Here is a 22,892-nt window from a genome sequence, read left to right on the forward strand (position 1 = left end):
AAGAACGAATCCAAGAGAATCATTCCAAACATCTACGCACAAACACGAGGACACAAAGTTCACAAAGAAACACTGTTACGGCTAAGATCACATGCTGACCTTCACCCAATGAAGTCGGGTGATTTCAAAATTCAACTCTTGAAACAGATGGATCATCCATACAAAAACTAAACAGAAAAATGCTGGAGCTAAATGATGGCATAAATAAATGGACCTAGGATATATTTACAGAATATTTTACTCAAAGACATAAAAAAAAAGTGCCTTCTTCTAAGATCTCATGGAAATTTTTCCAAATCTACCACATACTTATATTTAAAGCAAGTCTTAAAAGATACAAGAAAATTAAAATAACACCCTGCACCCTATCTGACCATCAAGGATTAAAATTGGTTATCAACAACCACAAAAACTGCCCAAAGCATACCAAGTCATGGAAACTGAACAATTCACTATTGAATGAAAAGTGGGTCAAAACAGAAATTAAAAAAGAAAATTAAAAATTTTTTGGACTGTAATGAAAATGAAAATACACCATGCCCACATATCCAGGAAACAAACTATCAGTCCCAAGAGGCAAGGTATAGTGCTAAGTGATACCCAGGAAGTTAGAGGTCTCACATTAGCAGTGACTTACTGACATGCCTGAAAGGTGCAGAACAAAGTGAAGAATAACACCCAAAAATAGTAGATGGCAGGAACTAACCAAACTCCAGGCAGAAATCAATAAAATACTAACATAAAACAGTACCACCGCCATCATCAACAACAAAAATACAAATAAATCAATGAAATGAGTTAATTCTTAATGAAAATCAGTAAGATTGATAAAAGTTTAGCCAAATTAGCCAAAACATCTAAAGAGAAGATCCAAATTAATGAAATTAAGAGTTGAAAGGGGGACATCACAACAGACAGAAGAAATCCAGAGAATCATAAGGACATAGTTTAAAAATCTATAATGCACCAAATAGGAAAATCTAAAAGAAATAAATATATTTCTTGGTATATACCACCTACCAAAGCTAAATCAAGAGTACACAAGCAATTTAAACAGATTACAGTCGGTAGTGAAATAGAAACTATTATTAAAAGTCTCCCAAGCAATAAATAAATAAATAAAAACCAGGACCAGAGAAATTCAATGCAGACTTCTACAAGACTTTCAAAGAAAAATTAATGTCAATACTCCTCAAATTATTCCACAAAATAGAAACTGAAGGAACATTGCTAAATTCTTTTGACCAAGGCCATAATTACCCAGACACCTAAACCATCTCATGACCGGAAGAAGAAGCAGAATTCCAAACCACTGTAAGAGCCAGAAGAACAGGAAGCATGCTTTTGAGATTGCACCTCTTAGGAAACCCAGGAACCCTGGACAGGCTGCTGTCTAACCCTAGACAAGGAACCAAGGAATGCTGAGAGGGAGAGAAATTGTCTTCCCAGGGAAGAACCCACAATTCTTTTTTCCCCCCACTTTTTAAAATCCTTCTCATTTAATTGTAACAGAGCTTGTGCACAAAGTGAACACTGTGAGACCATCCCAGTCTTCCAGTACGGGTGCCATTCACTCTTACAGCCCCCAACAGTAAGGCTCGCTAGCGCTCATTACAGCTGAGAATACTTCCTCAGTAAACTGTTGGGTTTCTCTCATCTGCATGTTCCTACACTGGTTTCCTGTTCCAGTATTAAACAACCTGGAAAGAACAAGGGGCGCCTTCCAAACTCTAGCATCCACCTGCAGAATTACTATGAGATCTCAGTGTTTTCTCCTTTTACCATCGAAAGAATCAGAGACAGATATCCAAGAATTTATATACATTCCTAGCAAAATCACTCACTAAAGTAAAATGATAAAATATCCCAACTGTCCATCAATGGATAAACAAAATGTCAAATACTCAAATAATAACATTTCAGCCATAAAAAAGAATGAAATACTTACTTACACTTAAAATACAAAGACAAAAGCCTACAAATTACAACAGCACTTACATGAAATCCTCAAAAACTGTAAATCCACTGAGACAGAAAGTCCTTGTGGCTGCAAGGACAGGAACGTGGGATAATCAAGGGTGATGGGTAAACAGGATGCATTTGAGGTTATGAAAATGTTCTAAAACAACACCGTAGTGACAGCTGCTCCAAATGTGACTGTCACCAATGGGGACCCTTCACCTTTAATCCCAGCACTCCGGAGGCAGAATCAGGAGGATCTCTGTGAGTTTGAGGCCAGGGTGGCCTCTATGAAGAGTGCCAGGCGGGGCAAGGGTATATATACAGTGACCGTGTAGATATCTACACGGTCAGAGAGAAAATAAAGAAAACAGATGTTGATGTCAGTAACATTGTTCGGTTACACTCAGCACAGTTAAAAGGCTAGCTTTTATGGGTAGATGTGTATGTGTGCTGTGGTTAAGGAGAAAATGTAAAAGTCACGTTTTTCTAAAGGATCCAAGGTCAAAGCCAACCTACCGATCAGCCTCAGTGCCGTCTGTGTGAGGGCCAGTGTGCCTGAGTTGAGCAAGAGATCAAAGTTGTTTGCACCATGCTGCAGGGTGAGCATGCTGAGCATCACCAGAAGAAACCGAGCTTGTGGGATGGTCCCCAGACTTGGTCCTGCCAGGTTCTCATTGGTGATGGTTTGCAGGGGGACAGGCTGGATACCTAATGAGCATTAACATTCAGCTGAATTTCTCATTTATAGACACAATGCAGATGAATCACAACACAGTGGAGTTCGGTTATTATTTACTTATTTATTTATGTAACTTTTTTTTTACAGTGGGTTTCCCCATAGTTACGGCAGATCTATTTTATTTTGTGGTATTCTTACCATCTGCATACCACATACTGTGATCTTTGTCTTCAAGATAAAGTACAAAAGGGGAAAAGTTAAGTTAGTTTAGTGATAAATTCTAGTACAATTTTCACCATTATTGTCAAACTGAACTCTGTAATGCCAGTATTTAAGGGAGGAAGCTAAGCTTTTCCTGATTATACTGCTTCAAAAATTCAGAGATTCTGAAAGGGTTTCCAGCAGTCTCAGCACAGAAACTATTTAGAGGTAAGAGTACTCGTGCACACCTTTAATCACAGTGCTCTGGAGGCAGATGCAGATAGACCTCTGTGCGTTGGAAGCCTACCTGGTTTAAAGTTTGAGTTCCAGAACAGCAAAGCATACATAGTGAGACCCTGTCTCAAAAAAGAAATGAAACACCAAAAAATTCCAAACAAATACCAATTTAAAAGTCTGGAGACAAAATAAAAAAAATTTGGGGATAAGAACCCCAAAGTGTGGCACTCCATACTACACAGTAAAACCCTAAGGTTAATTTATGTGTGTGTGTACTAATATACATTAATATAAATATATTACATAAATATATATATATATATATATATATATATATATATTTAGCACTGGGCAAGGTGGTGCACACCTTTAATTATATATATATTTAATAAATATATGTATTATGTAACTATATATATATTTAGCACTGGGCAAGGTGGTGCACACCTTTAATTCCAGCACTTGTAAAGCAGAGGCAGGTGGACCTCTGTTAGTTGAGGCCAGCGTGGTCTACAGAGTGAGTTCCAGGACAGTCAAACACAAAGAAACTCTGTCTCGAAAAATAAACAAAACAAAGTGAATATATCATATTTTCTAAATATTTTTGGGTGTCTTTCACTTTACCACTATAAAACTAATCTTGCCATTTCTCTACAATACTCAAATTACCTAGGAAATCAGTATTAGTGTAGGATACTGATGCCTCAGAGTATATGGTGTAACACTCATGAAAATGCAGCCTAATTTATTTTATTAAAATATTGAGATTATGTCTTTTGCAAAATGCTCAGAGTTCCATTCTGAATCTAAAATAAAGCTCAATGCAGCCAAGATTATTGTTCTGGTGCACAAAGTTTCCAAAAGTGACTTTTAGTAATTCTCTACACTACACACTTAAGACAACGACACGGCATTGCTGCAATCACAGTCACTACCGTATTATCAGTTTTAAAATAAGGACTTTTAGCCAGGCGGTGGTGGCGCACGCCTTTAATCCCAGCACTTGGGAGGCAGAGGCAGGCGGATCTCTGTGAGTTCGAGACCAGCCTGGTCTACAAGAGCTAGTTCCAGGACAGGCTCCAAAACCACAGAGAAACCCTGTCTCGAAAAACCAAAAAAAAAAAAAAAAAAAAAAAAAAAAAAAAGAATAAAATAAGGACTTTTAATTATCACGTTTTCTTTAGCTCACCCAGTTCTTTAAATTTGGCACTCGCATCCATCAGAACACACCGAATATTCTGAACTGCCCAAGCATACAGCTTGCCGAAAGTCACTTCCAGCAGCATCCGATTGAACGGTGGAATTAAATCCACATCCTTCAAGCAGTCTGTAAGTGGTTCCCTTTCAAACAAAGAGACAGAATTAGACTCGCAACACTGCCAGACTTTTAACTCCAGAAGAACGGCAGTGTGTTGCCAAGATTCCCATATTTGAGAAAAATTTATAAAGCTTTACCCTATATCAATTCCTTCAGGAATAAGTCTTTGCCATCCACAAAACATAGCATATTGCACAGAAGGAAGTAAGAAACTCTTGGCTGCCAGTTTCAAAATTGTATCTATCCCTTCCAGACGAACCTCTGCTCTCTCCAACTGCAAAAGAGCAACATTTACAGTCAGTGCTCCATCTGACTCAGTGTGAAGAAGCGTGCCACACAAAGTCTTACCTGTTTCAGGAGGCACTTTCGCATTTTCTCCACATCTACCGGCTCTTCCTTAAGAGCAAATTCAACGATGGTACTGAGCAGTGCAGACTGTGGGTAAAGGCCCTGCACACTCTGCTTTAACCACTTGTATTTATGAACTCCTGTAACTGTATTCAACAGCGGCTGCCATTTGTCCTAACAAACAGAACAGCGTGCTCCATTAGTTTCTCTACTAACATGCACTCTAAACAACCAGCACTAGCGGTTCGGTTGTTTGCTCATCTGCTCATCACTAAGAATAGGACCCAGGACTTTGCAACACAAGCAAGAAAAGCACCTCGTCACTGATATTTTAAATTGAGTAAGTAACAGATTACTTTTTAAAAACATTAATTGCCTCATGGACCAATAGTTTCTCAAACAAATAAGAAAATGAATGAATGCTACATTTAAAAAAAAAAAAAGCTGGGCACCGGTAGCACGCACCTTTAATCCCAGCATTCGGGAGGCAGAGGCAGGCGGATCTCTGTGAGTTTGAAGCCAGCCTGGTCTACAAGAGCTAGTTCCAGGACAGGCTCCAAAGCTACCGAGAAACCCTCTCTCGAAAAACCAAGGTGGGGGAGATGCACTACAGAGTCAAAACCAAAAGGAAACAGTCCTCTGGCAGTGTGACTAGACAGAACACTGTCAGTCAAGGTTAATAAGAAGTCTGGGGCCACGCTTCTAAAAACGCACTATACTCAGTAGCCTGCACGTGCTCAGGACAATGGCATGGCACTAGAGATTCCTCTGCTGTGTGCAGTGTTTGTATCACCCAATCTAAGAACCACAGAGAATACTTCACCTTGGGAGACTTCATGGAAATGGGTCTTTTGTCTACATTTATAGGACTATGAGGCAAAACACAAGCTTCTTCTAAATCACTCTCTTCGTTCCCAATCTTTTCTTCACCATCAGTAGATTCTGGCTTCTTAGGAACTGTATTTTAAAACATAAAAATCATTTATATAATTGTTAATTAAGAACTACTTTAATGTGCAAGAATATACGTGCTGGTTTTTCCGTCAGCTTCACACAACAGAAAAAATGCCTCCCTAAGACTGGCGGGGGTGGAGGGGGGGGGAGGCCAAGCCTGGGGATTATTCTCCTAATAGTGATTGATGTGGGAGACCCTAGCCCTTGCCGTCCCTGGGCAAGTGGTCCCGGGAATGTACAAGGGCAGGCTAAGTAATTCATGAGAAGACAGTCAGTGAGCAGCACTCTTCCGTGGCCTGTTTCACTTCCTATCTCCAGACTCCTGCTGGAGTACCAGCCCTGACATCCCTCAGTGATGGAGTGTGACCTGAGAGTTGTAAATGAAATACACCCTTTCCTCCCCAACTTTCTTAGGGTCAGTGTTTATCACAGCAACAGAAAGACCTAGAAGGATGCATATTTTCTTCAAAACAGCACAGAATGACACTGTCAACGGTAATGCTCAAATGACAAAAGTAAAAACTATTACAATATGTATCCCATGGCATCTAGAAACAACACTGACATAGGTCAGAGTCAGGAGAGAAACAGTACAGCAGACTCTCCTAAAGAACAAAGGTGAGAGCTGCGCCATGTGGCACGCCCTTTTAGTGCCAGCACCTGGGAGGCCGTTCAATCCACCTAATCCGCTATAAACACTCAACACTACAGTCTCCACCTCACGAAGAGGAGTTATGACCACATAAATGTCAAGAGGGAGAGGCAGGCAACAGCTGGAACTACTCTGCAGAAAAGGTGTGTGCTGCCGAGCCTGACAACCAGACCTTAATCCTTGAAACACACATGATGGTAGGAAAACAGACTCTTGCAAGCTGTCCTCTGATCCTCACAAGTATGTCATGGCAGCTGTGCCCACATGCATGTGCGGATGTGCCCACATGCACATCTGTGTGCGTAAACACACACAAATATTTTTAAGTGGCACTTTTATTTATGAAAGTTGCAATTTATATTTCATGAAATTTCATGAGTCAAAATAGTACCCTTCTTTCTAATTTCTTCTTACAATTTAAAATTGTAAAAAATCAAGACTGAGCCAGCCACCTGGGCTGGAACAGGCCTAAGGCAGTGAACTCCACAGGAACAGGACTGAGACAGTGACCTGGGCCTGAGCGGGCCTGGAACAGTGAATTCCAAGGGAGCAGGAGCGGATCCAGACCAGGGACATTTATGGGAACAGGACTGAGCCTGCAACCTAGGCCTGAGCAGACCTGAGACAGCAAACTCCATAGGAGTAGGTACAGAGGAGCAACTGCTGAGAGAGTGGGCTGGAGCCAGAGACCATTGCGAGTCCCAGCATGAGTCTGGGACCTTCAAGGGAGCAGACCTGAGCCAGGACCCCTGCAGGTCCAGGCATGAGTCTGGGACCTTCGAGGAACTAGGCCTGAGCCAGGACCTTTATGGGTTCAGGTCTGGGCGCACTGGAGTCTAGGACCTCCTAGAGAGTAGATCAGAGTCAGAGATGTTTGCAGAACCAACCCCAAGCCAGGGACCTCTGCAGGAGTGAATCCAGACCAGGGACATTTACAGAAACAGGTCTGAGCTGACAACCTAGGACAGAGCAGGCCTGAGACAGCAAACTCCACAGGAGCACTGAGCAACCTCCAGGAACATGGAGTAATCAACAGGGTGACTGGAACCATGGCACTGACTGCAACATGAGGAGCAACCATCTAAGCCTTGGATCAATTGGCACCTGGAAGATTGATCACCAGAGTCAGACAGCCCCAACTACACCAATCAGAGGAAAAGATGGGTAGACAAGGTAAAAACACATGCAACACCACAAAGAGCAACACAACACCAGTATAATCTAGTGACCCTATAACAGCAACACCTGAACAACCAATTATAGATGAAGCAGAAGAAAATGACCTAAAAAATAACTTCAGGAGAATGTCTGAAACTCCTAAAGAAGAAATGAGAAATTCCGTCAAAGAAATGGAGGAAAAGACAAACAAAAAATGGGAAGACATCAACAAATCCCTTAACGAAAGCCAAGAAAAGCAATCAAACATATGAAAGAAACTACTCAAGACTTAAAAATTGAAAAAGAGACAATAAAGAAAACACAAGCCTAGGGAATTATAGAAGCAGAAATCATGAGAAAACGATCAGGAACCACAAACGCAAGCATAAACAGCAGAATACAAGAGATAGAAGAGAGAATCTCAAGGGCTGAAGATACAACAGAGGAAATAGATTCGTCAGTCAAAGAATACATTAAATCTAACAAAAGCTTAACACAAAATATCCAGGAAATATGGGACAACATGAAAAGGCCAAACCTAAGAATAATAGGTATAGAACAAGGAGAAGATGTCCAACTCAAAAGCACAGAAAATATATTTAACAAAATCATAGAAGAAAACTTTCCCAACCTAAAGAAAGATATGCCTATGAAGATACAAGAAGCTTACAGAACGCCAAATAGATTGGATCAAAAAAGAAGTCCCCTCGCCACATAATAATCAAAACACTAAATATACAGAATAAGGAAAGAATATTAAGAGCTGCAAATGAAAAGGGCCAAGTAACATAAAGGCAGACCTATCAGAAAAATCACTTAACTTCTCAGTGGAAACAATGAAAGTCAGAAGGTCCTGAACAGATATGCTGCATTCAATAAGAGACCACGGATACCAGCCCAGACTACTATACCCAGCAAAACTTTCAATCAACATACAAGAACAAACAAGATATTCCATGACAAAACCAGATTTAACCAATACCTAGCCACAAACCCAGCCCTACGAAGTACTAGAAGGAAAATTACAATCCAAGGAAGTTAGCTGCAACATCAAAAACACAGACCATTGATGATCTCACAGCAGCAAATCCCAAAGAAGGGAAAAACACACAAATTAACATCACCAACAATGAAAACTAAATTAACAGGAAATAGTAATCACTGGTCATAAATATCCTTTAATATAAATGGACTCAACTCACCTATAAAAAGACACAGGCAAACAGATTGGATATGCAACAGAATCCATCCTTCTGCTGCATACAAGAAACACACCTCGGACTGGAGAGATGGCTCAGAGGTTAAGAGCATTGCCTGCTCTTCCAAAGGTCCTGAGTTCAATTCCCAGCAACCACATGGTGGCTCACAACCATCTGTAACGAGGTCTGGTGCCCTCTTCTGGCCAGCAGGCATACATACATACATACAGAATATTGTATACATAATAAATAAATATTTAAAAAAAAAAAAAAAGAAACGCACCTCAGCGTCAAAGACAGACATCGCCTCAGAGTAAAGGGTTGGAAAAAAATTTCCAATCAAATGGACCTAAGAAACAAGGTGGTGTAGCTATCTTAATATATAACAAAATAGACTTCAAAAATTCAAGCATAGGGGCTGGAGAGATGGCTCAGAGGTTAAGAGCATTGCCTGCTCTTCCAAAAAGTCCTGAGTTCAATTCCCAGCAAACATATGGTGGCTCACAACCATCTGTAATGGGGTCTGGTGCCCTCTTCTGGCCTGCAGGCATACACACAGATGAATATTGTATACATAATAAATAAATATTAAAAAAAAAAAACAACAAAAACTCAAGCATAGCATATAAACAACACAAAGACAGCAAGAGGCCACATTCAGCTACAGTCCTGCTTGTCCTCGCTGATCTCCCACATGAAGGGTCTGCCATCAGTGTGTGAATGAACAGCCTGACTCCTCTGTTAGCGTCTGCAGTGAGGAGCACTTCTACCGAATGTGCAGAGTGCTTTGGTATGTCTTCCCTTTCTTGGTCTTTTAAAGTTTTTAGACTAATTCTGTTCAACATATAACATAGAGAAAAAGGACAATATACCTAGGTATAAGGTGTTAACAAAGCCAGACTGGGTAGTCTAAACCCTGCAGGTTAAGGAAAGTATGGGATGGAAAGATGGTTTATGGGAACAGTGGATGCCCTTTCAGAGGACCCAGGGTCAATCCTAGAATCCACACGGCAGCTCATCATTGTCTGCAACCAGGGAATTTGGCACCATCTTCTGACTTTCAGGGGTACCAGGCATTCATGTGGTAGATAGACATAGATGCAGGCAAAACACCCATGCATATAAAATAATAATGATTTTTAAAAAGAACCAAAGAAAGGGAACTTTGTACCTTAACTAGCTCCTAAGTACTAAGAATTAAGTCCTAAGAACAGCCTCCTTTTAGGAGTGTTTTGGTTAAGTATGGGGAATCCCTATTATCCAGAAGCCTAAAGGCAGAGTCAGGAAAATGGCAAGCTTAAGACTAGCATAGGCTACATACCAATGTCCTCTCTCTAAAAGAGTGTTTTTGCTGGTTTATGGTGGTGCACCCCTTTAATCCCAGCACTTGACGAGGCAGAGGCAGGTCGATTTCTAAGTTTGGGGACAATCTGGTCTACAGAGCAAATTCCAGGACAGCCAGGGCTACACAAAGAAACCCTGTCTCAAAAGGCAAACAAACAAAGAGTGTTTTCATGTACCTGAATTCTAGAGCCATGATAGGTGATAACGGATTGTGATGTTAAGAGTACTATATAACAGGTGCAAAAACTTTGCAACACAAGCTAGAAAAACACCCTGTCACTGATTTTTTTAATTGAGTAAGAAGCAAATTACTGTAAAAATCCATTAATAGCCTCAGGAACCAATACTTTCTCAAACAAAGAAATGAAGAATGCTACACTCTGGGGAGTTGAAATTTGAGTGACTTGTGTCAATCACACAAGTCCTGCCTACCTACTGGTCTGACAGCCACCAACAGAAACGATGGAAATGAAAGTTCATGAAAGTTTCCCTGGCAGACACTAGCACTGGGAAACAACACAGGTTCTTATAGGATCCCACCAGCAGGAGACCCTGGAAGCTGTGCCAGACTGGCTCTCAGCATCCTCCCACACACACCCCTTTTCAATCCCCTTCTGTATCCTTTTGCAGTGATAAACTGTATCTGTGAGCATTAGCACATGCTATCAAGTCTGACAATATGCTGGATACGCAGAGTCATCAGTCATTTCTACAGGCCAATGAGTTTCCAAGTGAGCTGGGAAGAAAAGCAGGGAAGAAAGAAAAGGAGAGGGGGAAAAGGAAAAAGAAGGGAAAGGGAAGAAAAGGGAGACATTAGTAGGAAGAAAGGTAGGTAGAAGGGAAAGAGGAAGGGAATGGAAGGAGGAAGAGGAGGATAGAGAAAAGGGGGTGAGTAGGAAGGGAGGGGAAAAGAGCAAATGGACCGGCGAGAGGACGGAAAAGCTTCAAACATCATACAGTACATCTAGACACCCACAACAAGCAGTTCAGGGTCCAGAAATAAGAAGCAACTGAGTTTTGACACAGGCCTGAGATCTGGCTATATACGTTTCCATGGTGTCAGTACCTGTGCACAACTGTGATCCAAAAACATTTGAATTTATTTGTCTTGAGTCTTTGAGGAATGAACGACTATATCCAGGGAAGCCCACTATATTCAACTGCTGTAATTATTCTGCTTTATTTACCAATTTGTTGTGCTTGGTACTACCTGCAGTTTTGAGCACCCACTGAAGGTCTTAGAGTATATCACCCAAAGATAGAGGAAATTATCTTACTCAGTACTTCAAAACAACAAAACATTGTTCTCACAAAAAAAGGTAAAATAAAATGTTCCAATATATTTCATTACAGGAAGATAGTATAAATTTTTTAAAGTTCTTTCATTATCAACTTACTAATCAGGACTTCTGTATTCAATCACAAATATGCATAAATACTATGACAAATCATGAAAATGCCACAGGCAATGCCCACTATCACACACAACGTCTCTCTGAAGTCAGACTCAGTCAAGGCAGGAATGCATCCTGATGCTTACATCCCACAATGTCCCTCCGAAGTCAGACTCAGCAAAGGCAGGAAGGGATACACGGTAACGATACATCCTGACACTGACATCATTACCTCTCTTTTTCCTTCTTTCTCTAATGATCTTCTGAGCTATCCTCCTCCAACGGGGTAACGAGCCTAACAGCTTAAACTTAGACATTATAGAGAGGTCACTACAAACAGCAGGCCTCAATTCATTGAAGAGAAATCTCAAACGTTCGATGACAGGAGCACACACCTCCTTGTAGGAACGGCCCTGTTCTTGATGAGTCTGTGAAGTTAAACAGGGAAACTGATTAACAACAAACGCGTTGCAACTGTTTACCCAGCACGGAAAAAGATTAGAATCCGCTCACCTTAATGAGTGAGCATTTTGCCTGGTAGACAACTCGACAAACATCCACCACAGATTTAGGCAGTGTTCTGTGCTTCACTTGCTCAATGCCAAGTGCTCCTACATGAACTAAAGATAATGCCACGTGACCTGTAAGAGACATTTTTGGAAAGGGCAAGGTAGGAATTGATATAAACTGCACATCATTTGAAAGGTCTACAATATAGTGAAAACACACAGGTTCTTAGCTCTGTACCTAAATCTTCATGTTTCAGGAGGCAGCATAATAGTAGACGGCCAACCTCCTCCACAGGATGCTCAGGAGGAAATGTGATTGGCGTGGTCAAGTGGCACTGTCTACAGTACCTTTCGATTTGACACAGAAAGTCCTGCAAGAAGAGCCAGAGGTAACCTCGGAGTCACGAATAAATCTTCACAAACCCCAACATATCATAGCATCGACCCAGCTTTTTGCCACAGGTATGGAAACAAGTAATTACCACCTCAAAACCAAATCTCAAATAACAAGCAATGCTGTGCTACTTGAAGATTACAGAATGCTGAGTCAGAGTATCAAACGCACCTTCACATTGTGGTCCTGGATGTTGTTGTCAGCGATGGCTTGCAGGAAGGCCTGAGAATGATCCCCCAGGGCCCATCTGTGAGAACACAGTCGGGACTTGCTGATGGGTGTGCCCCCAGGAGAGCTACAGTGATCCTCATCTTTCTCTTCATTGTAGTTGTAGTGAATCTGGCTGGTCTGTAGACCCCCAGAGAAAATCGATGACTGTAGCCACTCTAGAAAATGCATAAGTATTCATTAAAGAGAAACTAAAGTCTTCAGAAATAAACACACACACACACACACACACACACAATCCTAAACAGAATACCCAGTTTCAAAAAAGACATTCAGCATCACTCTTGCTAACATACTTAAACTCCCTACACTAGTCATGTGAAAAAAAGTAACACAACTTTCTGACCTTAGCTATGGTGTGATGATTAGTTTAAATTGTCTATTTAACACAATACAGAATCACTTGAAAAGGCTATCTGTAAGGGATTGTCTAGATCAGATGTGTTGTGGAATATTATTTTAACTAGGCAAAGAAGTGTTACATGTACTTTTTTGCTGCAGAATATGACTTTAACTGTGTAAAGGTGTGTTATGTTAGATTATGCTGCATTTGTTTAATTATGTAAAGAGCTGTTATATTTGTTTCACCTTGCCTGCCTAAGGCACCGGATTGGTCTAATAAAGAGTTGAATGTTCAATAGCTAGGCAGGAGAAAGAACAGGCAGGGCTGACAGGCAGAGAGAATCAATAGGAGGAGAAATCTAGGCTTGGGAGGGAAGGAAGAAAGAGAGAAAGAGGAGGATAGAACAAAGGAGACACCCAGGGCAAGAAGCTAGGCCGTCAGCAGCTATGCATGAGGAGCAGTGAAAGTAAGATGCACAGAAGAAAGAAAAGTAAAAAGCTCGAGGCAAAAGGTAGATAAAGAGAAACAGGTTAATTTAAGTTAAAAGAGCTAGCCAGAAAGCTAGCCAAGCATCCAAAACTAGTAATAAGTCTCCATGTCAAGATTTGGGAGCTGGTTAGTGACCCCCCCCCCCCCAAAAAAAAAGCCTGGTACACAGATGGGCCCTGCACACTTTTATGGAAGATTGCCTTGACTGCATCTAAGCTGAGGGACACCATTCTCGGGATTTAGGTCCTGGACTGTGTCAAGTGGAGACCGGGAGCAGAGTAGCAAGCACACATGTATTTATTTTCTGCCTGCTTTCAACTGTGCACGGGATTAGCTGCTTCAAGTTCCTGTCTTGACTTTCTCACAATGGCCTGTTGACCTGCAACTGTAAGTCAAACACACTCTTTCTCCCTTTAAAGCTGTTGTGTGTCAAGGTGTTTTATCAGAGCGACAAGAACAGAACTAAAATGCATAACAGAACTGTGCAGGCTTCACAAGTACTGGTTTGGAGATATTTTTCCCAAAGGATTCTTACATTGGGAGTTTGGTCCCCAACATTTCAGTGTTACAGTATGGGGCCCAGGAGGGGGTCCTCAGAGGCAGGACACCATGGTTGTACCCATGGAAGAGTAGATTTCGTGGGGGGTCCTCAGAGGCAGCTCACTGTGGCTGTGCCCGTGAGAGAAAAGATATCGTGCCTACAGGGCCCTGATTAGCTCTAGAGAAAAACTGCTACAAAAGCATGAACTTCACTCTTAAATCACATTCTGGCTTTCTGGATTATCACGTGATCTCATCCATCAGGGGTGGATGAGTCATGCAGCCCAATGGGCCTGCCAGTCAAGCTATTTCTGACGGTAGCAAAAAAATTAATACAGCACCTAAAGACTCACATACACACATTCACATGGGAAACCAGCAGACGCTCCCCTTACTCCAGCTCTAAGAGGGAGGGCAGCAGAGGCCTATCAAGGGCACTGAGGTGGAAGATCAGCACTATACTAGAGGAGGAGGAGGGACAGCAAAGCATTCTGAGTTCTGCAATCAGAGATGCTGAGCATGCAGACAAGAAAGCAGCATGCCTGAACAATCTAAACTGTTCACAAAACTAAAGAAACAAGACAATATTTGAACAAACAACCCACATGTGTTTAAAGGAAACAGCTTAGAGATGGGAAAGCAACGGGCTGGAAAGGAGAGAGCTGCGTGTTCTGCATTTGAAACATGGGTCCGGCAGCTCTAACCGGATATACCTTTTGTTGTGGTGATTAGGGATATTTACAGCTGCTTACGCCTCAGTGGAGGAAACCCCACTAGAAGATGACTGGCATGCATATTGCTACAGGCTTTTGTTGAGGACTTGGGGATGTATTCAGTATTCTTACTGGATACTTAGATTTGAAGTACTTGGGAACTTTCACAAATAGCTACATCAATTCTTCTAAACCACAGAGCTGAGCTGATCCTAATCACTTTGCTCTATGGAAAACATGAGCAAGTGCTGGTTACCTCCCAAAGACAAGCTTCTGAGCTGGCACTGGGTTGGGCCCCACCTGTCCAGGGGCACAGTGCCTTCCATTCTAGTTCCTCCTCTGTTGACCACTAGTACAAGTCTCAGGGAGGAAGGCTAACAGCACGTCTACTCCACAGGCAGCTCAGGGCTTGGAGGTATCCTGTCGTCTCCAGACATCCACTCTAACAAGCAGCCAAGGTCTCTGACCTCTTCGACAGTGCCCTTCCCTATATGTGCCAGTGCGGCACCTAAATCTGGTTAACAAAAGTAAAATCGCTCTTACTGGCACATTCAACCTCCACAGGAGACAGCGGTGTGCTCATTGCTAAATAGGAAGCATGTAATCCAAGAAGCAGGCCCAGGTTTCTCTCTGTGTCAATCAGAGGTGAAGACAGACTTCCCAGATCTGGTATGGTAACAACTTCTTGGTCAGGCTGAAAAAATTGTCAGTTGAGAAAACAAAGTTTACTAAATACAACACCAAAAAGACCAGGGGCTGGTGCGTGTAAGAGCTACTGCCATGAGGACAAGAAGGTGCCAAGGGCACTTGTTACCACCTCAGGCAGTGAGTTCACAGTAGAGTCTGGAGCACACTAGAGAGCACACAGAGAAAATAAACAGCTCTGGGGCATAAAAGAGGAGAAGCTTTGTTAAATGACTGAACTAGGATATTCCCCTGAAGAACCCAATAGGTATTTCAAATGACTTGTACATAATGTTTCCAGAAAGTACAGTGACTCACTGACCGCACAGAGACAGTGAGATCGAGAACAGTGGACACGCAGCATGTCTTAGCAGGACAGTGAGTCGTGGCCCTCGTGGGCAGGAAATCAGTAATTCAGGGTTAACAATAAAGCAAATGTGCTGTACAAGTAAACTTTCCAGTCACCCCAGACAATGCACGAAGTTCATTTTCCCCTCCAGAAAATGCCTTAAGCCTCATTTGCTGACTTCTATTACTTCCTGATATCTGGAAGGTTAATCCAAATATATAAACTCCAATATTCATAAAGATGCATTTCTTTCTTAAATTACACTTCTTTCACTTTTCTCTAGGACAGTAAACCATTCTAAATTTTTATGTAAGTTGACCAACTGTAAAGCCAAAGCTTAATGTCTTTTTTAAGTGGAACATTTCTCTATTTCTGACATAATGTGAACTTTTCAAGACTTACATATAATAAACCTTAACATACAAAACATGAATTCATCCCAAAATATCATGTAAACCAACATAATCACTTATGTTGAAATATTAGTATAACAAGGTAAAAAGTCACTGCATAACAGGAACATACAGAGGGAGCCTCTCCTCACAACCCTGCATATTAAAGCAGGCACAAGGCTCACCTCCAAATACTGGCCAACACAGAACGCATGCATAGATTCCTGTGTGTCTTCAAACTGCAAAGCCGCTTCCAAAGCCACCACTGGATCTTCCCCTGCAAACTGAGCTAAAACAAAAAGGAAAGCAGCAGCATGACTTCAATGCAATTTGACCAGACAGCTCTAATAGATACACAGCAGGCCAGACAGCTCTAATGGATACACAGCAGGCCAGACAGCTCTAATGGATACACAGCAGGCAGGAAGTAAGTCTGCTTCAACTCCAAAGTGTGAGCTGCTGGCATGGAAGAACCTGCTACTCTCACAGGCCAACTCAGGGAACTTAGGACAAGTTCTAAAAAGTACTAGAAAATAAAAATGCCAGCCTAGTCTACAAAGCAAGTTTCAGAACAGCCAGAGCTGTTATACAAAGAAACTCTGTCTCAAAAAACAACCCCTTCCCAAAAAAAGGGGTCATGGTGGCTAGGCATGGTGGTACTGGCCTTTGCTCTGTAGGCAGAAGCAGACAGCTATCTAAGTTCAAGGCCAGACTGGCAGCCTAGTCTACAGAGTTTCAAGACCGCAATGGCTACACAGAGAAACCTTGTCTCTCAAAAATAAAAAAATAAAAAACAACTACAAAAGCATGATAATGGGAAATTCTTCAACTTGAGCACAAATTTGTTGTGAAGACAAGACCAACGTCACAGATAGACTTTGTTAAATTCTGTTATACCTGGAGATATATTTAAGAATTTATCTATAAGCTGAGGACTCTACTTAAATGAACACAGACGGTCTCTAACTATGGAATAGAGTGAGCCCTTACCAAGTATACTATTTCCTGTTAATGACTGTGTTTGGAAGTCCTTTATATCATACACTTTTCAGTCAATTACAGTCCAGAAGCCGCCATCCTTATTGTGGTTCTCCAAGTCAGCTTTGCGTATCAGGGTGACTTCTTCATTATTTCTACAGCTCTGACCAGTGAAAAACGACTCTGGAAAACAGAAAGCAAACATCGGTCAACAGAGCAATAGTAGCTACTGACACAATAAAACTTTTACATATAATATGGAAGAAAATTTGGCAAAGTGAGGTGGTCTGAATGTAACTGGTCGCCACAATCTCACAGGGAGTGGCACTATTCGGAGATGAGGCTTTGTTGGAGTGGGTGTGGCCTTGTTGAAAGAAGCAGGCTTTGAGGTTTCCTACGCTCAGGATACTGCCCAGTGTCTCTCACACCATTTCCCGTTGCCTGTAAGATGTAGGCCTCTCAGCTCCAGCACCACGTCTGCCTGTACATCACCATGATGACTAAACCTCTGAAACTGTAAGTCATCACTTCAATTAAATGTTGTTTTTATGAGAGTTGACGTGGTCATGGTATCTCTTCACAGTAAAAAACTACTGAGATGGAAAGTGGGGTTTGGGGGGCATGTTTATAGTATGTTGTGTGTATGTTTGCACATATGCATGCTCACATGTGTGGGCACACATGTGTAGATGTGAAAATACCCATGTGTGAGTAGGTGTGAGGAAGCCAGAGGTGGATGTATGTTGTCTTCTTAGATCACGCTCTACCAAATTTATTATTTACTACTGAATCTAGAACTTGCCGATTTGGCTGTTTTAACTAGCCAGCCTGCCTAGGCATTCCCAGATCCACCTCCAAGAAGCTGGGATTACACCCACTAGGCTTTCTTTAGTTTTTAGCTTTGTTTTTGAGACAGGGTCTCACTATCACTATACAGCCCTCACTGGTCTGGAACTCAGTATGCAAATTAAGCTGTCCTCAAACCCACAGGAAAAACAAAGAAATTGATCTCATTATCTGTTCATCATAAAATTTGTGAGAAAAAATATTCTTCAAGGAAAAGATGTCAAAGGCTTGTTGGATACAAAGTATACAATTACTTTTTTAAAAAAGAAACATGTAATTAAGGCTTGAGCTGGCATTTTGCAAAAGCAATGCCTATCTAGTTAACATACATGTAGAAGTATTTTAAACCTAATTAACTATCTGAAGGGAAAAAAAAAGCTTTGGTAAAACTACAGAGGGGGCAGGGAGCTAGGGATACAATTCAGTAGTAGAATTTTCCTAGGGTGTGCAAGATCCTGGATTTTATCCTTAGCACCAAAAAAGGGGAGGGAAAAAAAGGAAGCCACAGCAAGAAACAACTGTACATCCACCAAAATGGACACGTGCCAGGTCCTGCCGTAAACATACAACAGTGAAAATCCACCCCCAGTGAAAATCCACCCCCAGTGAAAATCCACCCCCGGAGTAGGGAAGGTGAAAGCTGGTACAGTGGCTACAAAGTGTCACTTTGTGGTGAAAATCTAGAAAACAAGCACTGCCATCAAAGAACACACAAATGTGCAAGCCAAAACTTGTCATACCCTAAACCTGGAAACAGCGAGTAGAATAAAGAAATAAGGTATGGTCAAATAATGATATACTATACAAAGCAATAAAAATGAACTTGATGGCAAGATAAAGCTAAGAGACCTAATGTTGGGGAAAAGAAGGCAGAACCCAAATATAAAACTGTACAATTTCATTTACATCAAGTCTAAGAACAGACAAAATGAAAAGCTGTATGTTCAGAAGCAAAAGCATACTCGATGAACGGAATGACAACAAGCACTCATCCTGGAGGGCAGTGTTTGTATCAGCCCCACCACGCTTCCATGCTTAACCTAGACAGGTGGGACACAGCTTTCCCTGTGCGCAAACACAGAGCCAGTCTGTGTGCACTTGTGCGTATGTTGTGTGCGCGCACGCACACTTTCACTGCAAAAATTTACATAAAATAAAATAAAAAAGATGGGTTTGAGTGACTGCTGAGTGTTTGGCCCTGCACATGACATATAACCCCCACCTTTACTCCAAGGCTCAGGCACCATGGTGGAAGGGGAGACAGAAATTATTTCTGTCTGTGGACATTCCCTGGCTGTTGTCAATGAACTCAGAAGCGGTGGCTACTTGTACAAAACTGGGCCTGTCAACAGACTATCATCAGTGTGGAAGGGTCCAAAGGTCCCATCTCTCCCTGGGCAGCTGATAGGTAATTAATAGTTGCTGGGAGAGAAGTAATCATATTACTCAATAGTGTAGCCACTTATGGCTTTTGGCTTAAGTAAATAACCCCCTACCCACGCTCATGAAGGCAACACTAATTAAGTCCAGGTGGGCCATCCCCCCCACCAACAACAAAACAGACAAGAAAGTAAATGATTAAACTGCTGGGCAGAAACAGGACGGCGTACAGTGGGATGGGCAGGAAAATGGGCATGACCAAAAAAGACCGTGGAGAACCCATCCGTAACTATGACATTCAGTAATTCTTCTGAGACTTTCATACGAGGATGCAATGTTTAACACCTGCCCCACCCCCTTCCACCCAGATGTTGCCCCCCCAACCTGTCCCATCCCCTCTCAAATTCGTGGGGGTTTTTAAGCTTTGTCTTAAATAATCCGTTCAGTCTCATTTGTGTTGCCCTCATACTCATGATACGGCGCCTCCTACTGAGGTCCAGGGCCACATTCTAGATGACATCGACTGTCCACAGCTCCGCAGTTAGGAGTGGAGCATTAGAAAGCCCTTCACAATCCCTTTTAAAGTGCTGCACAACCACACCTCCAGGCCTTGTGTAGGCGACCACAGATGCTGTGCGGTTTTGAGTGTCTAGGAGTCTGTCTCACACAGGTCCTCCCAGCCCTCTCTGGCTCTTACCATGTTTCTACCCCTCTTCCAGGAGTAGACCACCAGCTTGTGGCTGAGCCCTCTACTCACTGCTGACAGATTACACAGAAGTGACAGACAGCTCTAACGGGCAATTGGATACTGTGTCCATTTAGCAAAACAATAGTAGTAGGTTCCCCACTCCCCAACCGTGGGTCCTTGTCCAGACTTACAGTTCCAGGACTGCACTTCCTCCGGTGGAGGAAGCCTTAAACCTAGCCAACAACTGTTACTCCTGTAACGTCTCTGCCATTTTCACACCCAATGGCTTATCTTGCCACAATAATTGTTCATCACTACACTAAGACTGTTAAAGACTCTGCCCCCACCCCAACTCCATGTCTACATGTCTTCAGGTACTAGGAAAGGTAGCAGCTTCTTGACCAGTGCCAGCTTGATTTCTCCGCACCCTGTACCCAAGGTGTGTAGTATCCCGAGCAGCAGTCTTACCATCAAGTTCCTGCACGCAACCAAGAGAAATAGCCATAGCCTGTATCATAGCCTGTATCATTTTGGAGGAGTCTCTGGGATTTCTCCAAGTAACAGCTTGAGAGAAGGCTCTCCACATGTGGTACTGGGCTTTTTATCTGGCAACCCAGTTACAGGGAGGAGCATTCTATATGTGTTTGGGAAGCTAATAAAATAATAGACTTCCATATCACTTTTTAAAACACCCTAGCGTTAAGTCACATGTGGCATGGCTCAGGGGGTAATGGCAATTGCCACACAAGCCAGACACCTGAGTTCAATCCCCAGCAGTCACATAAGCGTGGAAAGAGAAGCCTGACCACACAAAGCTGTCCTTGGAGAATGCACGCTATGGCCACTCGCATGACCACCACTCAACGTCACAACCAACGTGTACACACAAACAACAGTGACAAGAAAAAAAGACTTGAAACAAGTAAAATATTGATCAAATTCAATGCCCTTAATCAAATTTAGCAGAGAAAACAAAATGAGCAACACTTAGCTCACTCTGAAATAAAAACAGATAAATGGGACTGAAATAAGTATCAACTGCACTTAAAAATAAAATTTCTAAAAAATGTTAAACTTTTCTTTAGGCTTCTGTCACTCTGGCCTAAGCCTGTGGTGTAAAGATGAGTATGGAAAAGGGGAAGGGGGAAACCAGCAAGAGCTTCCATGAAAGAAGAACCACAGCTCTAGCTAATTCCGAGCCCAGGAAACCAGTCACATAGAGCGCAGAGACTTAGCCTCAGCTTCAGAAATCCCGCAGCTCAATCCTGGGGCACTCAAAGGTCTGCTCCAACTGCTACACCCTACAGACAGTGACTGCAGCCTCAGCTGAGTGCAAACCTCCCTGTTCACTGTGTTACACAGCACAAGTGATCAGGAGGTCAGTCTTTCCAACTGTCTCCTGGGCTGCGCTATACCTGGTCACCTAATAGTAACTTCTGGAAATACCACCCGGGAAGGGCACTAGACCCAATCACCTTAATAGTAACTTCTGGAATACTGCCCAGGAAGGGCTTGCAAAATGTTTCTAAAATCAGAATTTAACTACCAAAAGAAAAACCTCTCTCGAGTAAGCTAATTCTCTTCTTATTTGGATTATATTCTATCCCCACTCATATGGCCATTGGTGAAAATGGCAGTAATTAGATGTCCTTTTTCAAGTCGTCTCTAGACAGGAACTTCTGGGTGACATAGACAGAAAGAACACTTTCCTCAGCGCACATGCTTCAAGTGAAGAGGGCATACCCATTATTCCAGGCCAGGCCAACTCTTCATGATCGTCCCGCTCCTTTCCTGGTGCCAAGTGGTTGAAACGATCCAGGTGCTCCAGGAGACCTCCGAGCAGAGGGATAGCTCCAGCCTCCTGCATGAGACTAGCATTTTTACTGAGCAGAAGCACTATGGAGACCACCAGCTCTGGAAGGAGTACACCTACATTTAAAACAAAAACAGTAAGATTTCTGGAGTGTGGGCTGGGGCTGTAGGCATGCCTAGCATGTACAGGCCCTGAGTTCAATGACACAAATAAAACAGAATTAAAACCTTGCTTTACATTTAAGTTCTAAGTCACAGAATAAAGACACTTGTTCACTAGCATGTTTTTTCTTCTTTTTGTGGGGAGGCTTTTGAGACAGGGTTTCTCTCTGTAACCCTAGCTGTCCTGGAATTCCCTCTGTAGACCACTGAGGTTGGCCTCAAATGTTGAGATCTGCCTGCCTCTGCCTCCTGAGTGCTGGGATTAAAGATATGTGCCACACTGCCTGACTACAATACTGTTTTCTTAGAGAGAACAGTAAAGTTGTAAAGATTGAACTCTGTAGGTGACACAAATATTTTTCAAAACACAGACCTATTTTACTGGTGGATGATTTACTTTAAAAAGTATAGGTTTGGCAATATTTTTACCATCTGAAAGTAAGTCCTGAAAAACAATGCTCTAGTAATCTCACAAAATTAGTACAAGACGCTGAAAGCAGCAATTCATTTTTTTTAGATTTATTTATTTATTATGTACACAGTGATCAGCCTCCATGTATGCCCACAGGTCAGAAGAGGGCACCATATCTCACTACAGATGGTTGTAAGCCACCATGTGGTTGCTGGGGATTGAACCCAGGACCTCCGGAAGAGCAGTCAGTGCTCTTAACCTCTGAGCCATCTCTCCAGCCCCAGCAATTCATTTTTATGCAGTAAAAATGAAATTAAATACTAGCCATTCACCTCATTACATTTCTGTTTGTATTTTAAGACTGCATTACCAGCTTACTTAACAAAACGGGAGAGGGACAGAGGGAAGGAAAAAGAAAGGGGACCAGAAAATAAAGAGTGAACACAGAAAGTTTTATCAGCAGGGCCTACATCATAGCTTTCGCCAGTCTCCTAAGACAACACGAGTTAACGAAAGTCAAAGCACAA

The 22,892-nt window shown here is 42.2% G+C and overlaps 1 protein-coding gene across 1 annotated transcript in view; it reads right to left on the reverse strand.

The window, feature by feature from the left end:
• LOC130869023 (putative HERC2-like protein 3) overlaps window positions 1–17,213 on the reverse strand; it is a 30,508-nt gene extending 13,295 nt beyond the window's left edge. Inside the window, 12 exon segments of the mRNA XM_057761138.1 lie at window positions 2,479–2,670; window positions 4,269–4,420; window positions 4,535–4,671; window positions 4,746–4,919; window positions 5,569–5,702; window positions 11,679–11,874; window positions 11,960–12,087; window positions 12,194–12,326; window positions 12,521–12,735; window positions 15,206–15,356; window positions 16,273–16,376; window positions 17,078–17,213. Of these exon segments, the coding sequence (XP_057617121.1) occupies window positions 2,479–2,670; window positions 4,269–4,420; window positions 4,535–4,671; window positions 4,746–4,919; window positions 5,569–5,702; window positions 11,679–11,874; window positions 11,960–12,087; window positions 12,194–12,326; window positions 12,521–12,735; window positions 15,206–15,356; window positions 16,273–16,305 (1,645 nt within the window). The 5' untranslated portion in view covers window positions 16,306–16,376; window positions 17,078–17,213.
• Between the last annotated feature and the right edge of the window lie 5,679 nt (window positions 17,214–22,892).

This window comes from Chionomys nivalis (assembly GCF_950005125.1).
Source record: "Chionomys nivalis chromosome 23 unlocalized genomic scaffold, mChiNiv1.1 SUPER_23_unloc_1, whole genome shotgun sequence".
In the NCBI taxonomy this organism is placed as follows: domain Eukaryota; kingdom Metazoa; phylum Chordata; class Mammalia; order Rodentia; family Cricetidae; genus Chionomys; species Chionomys nivalis.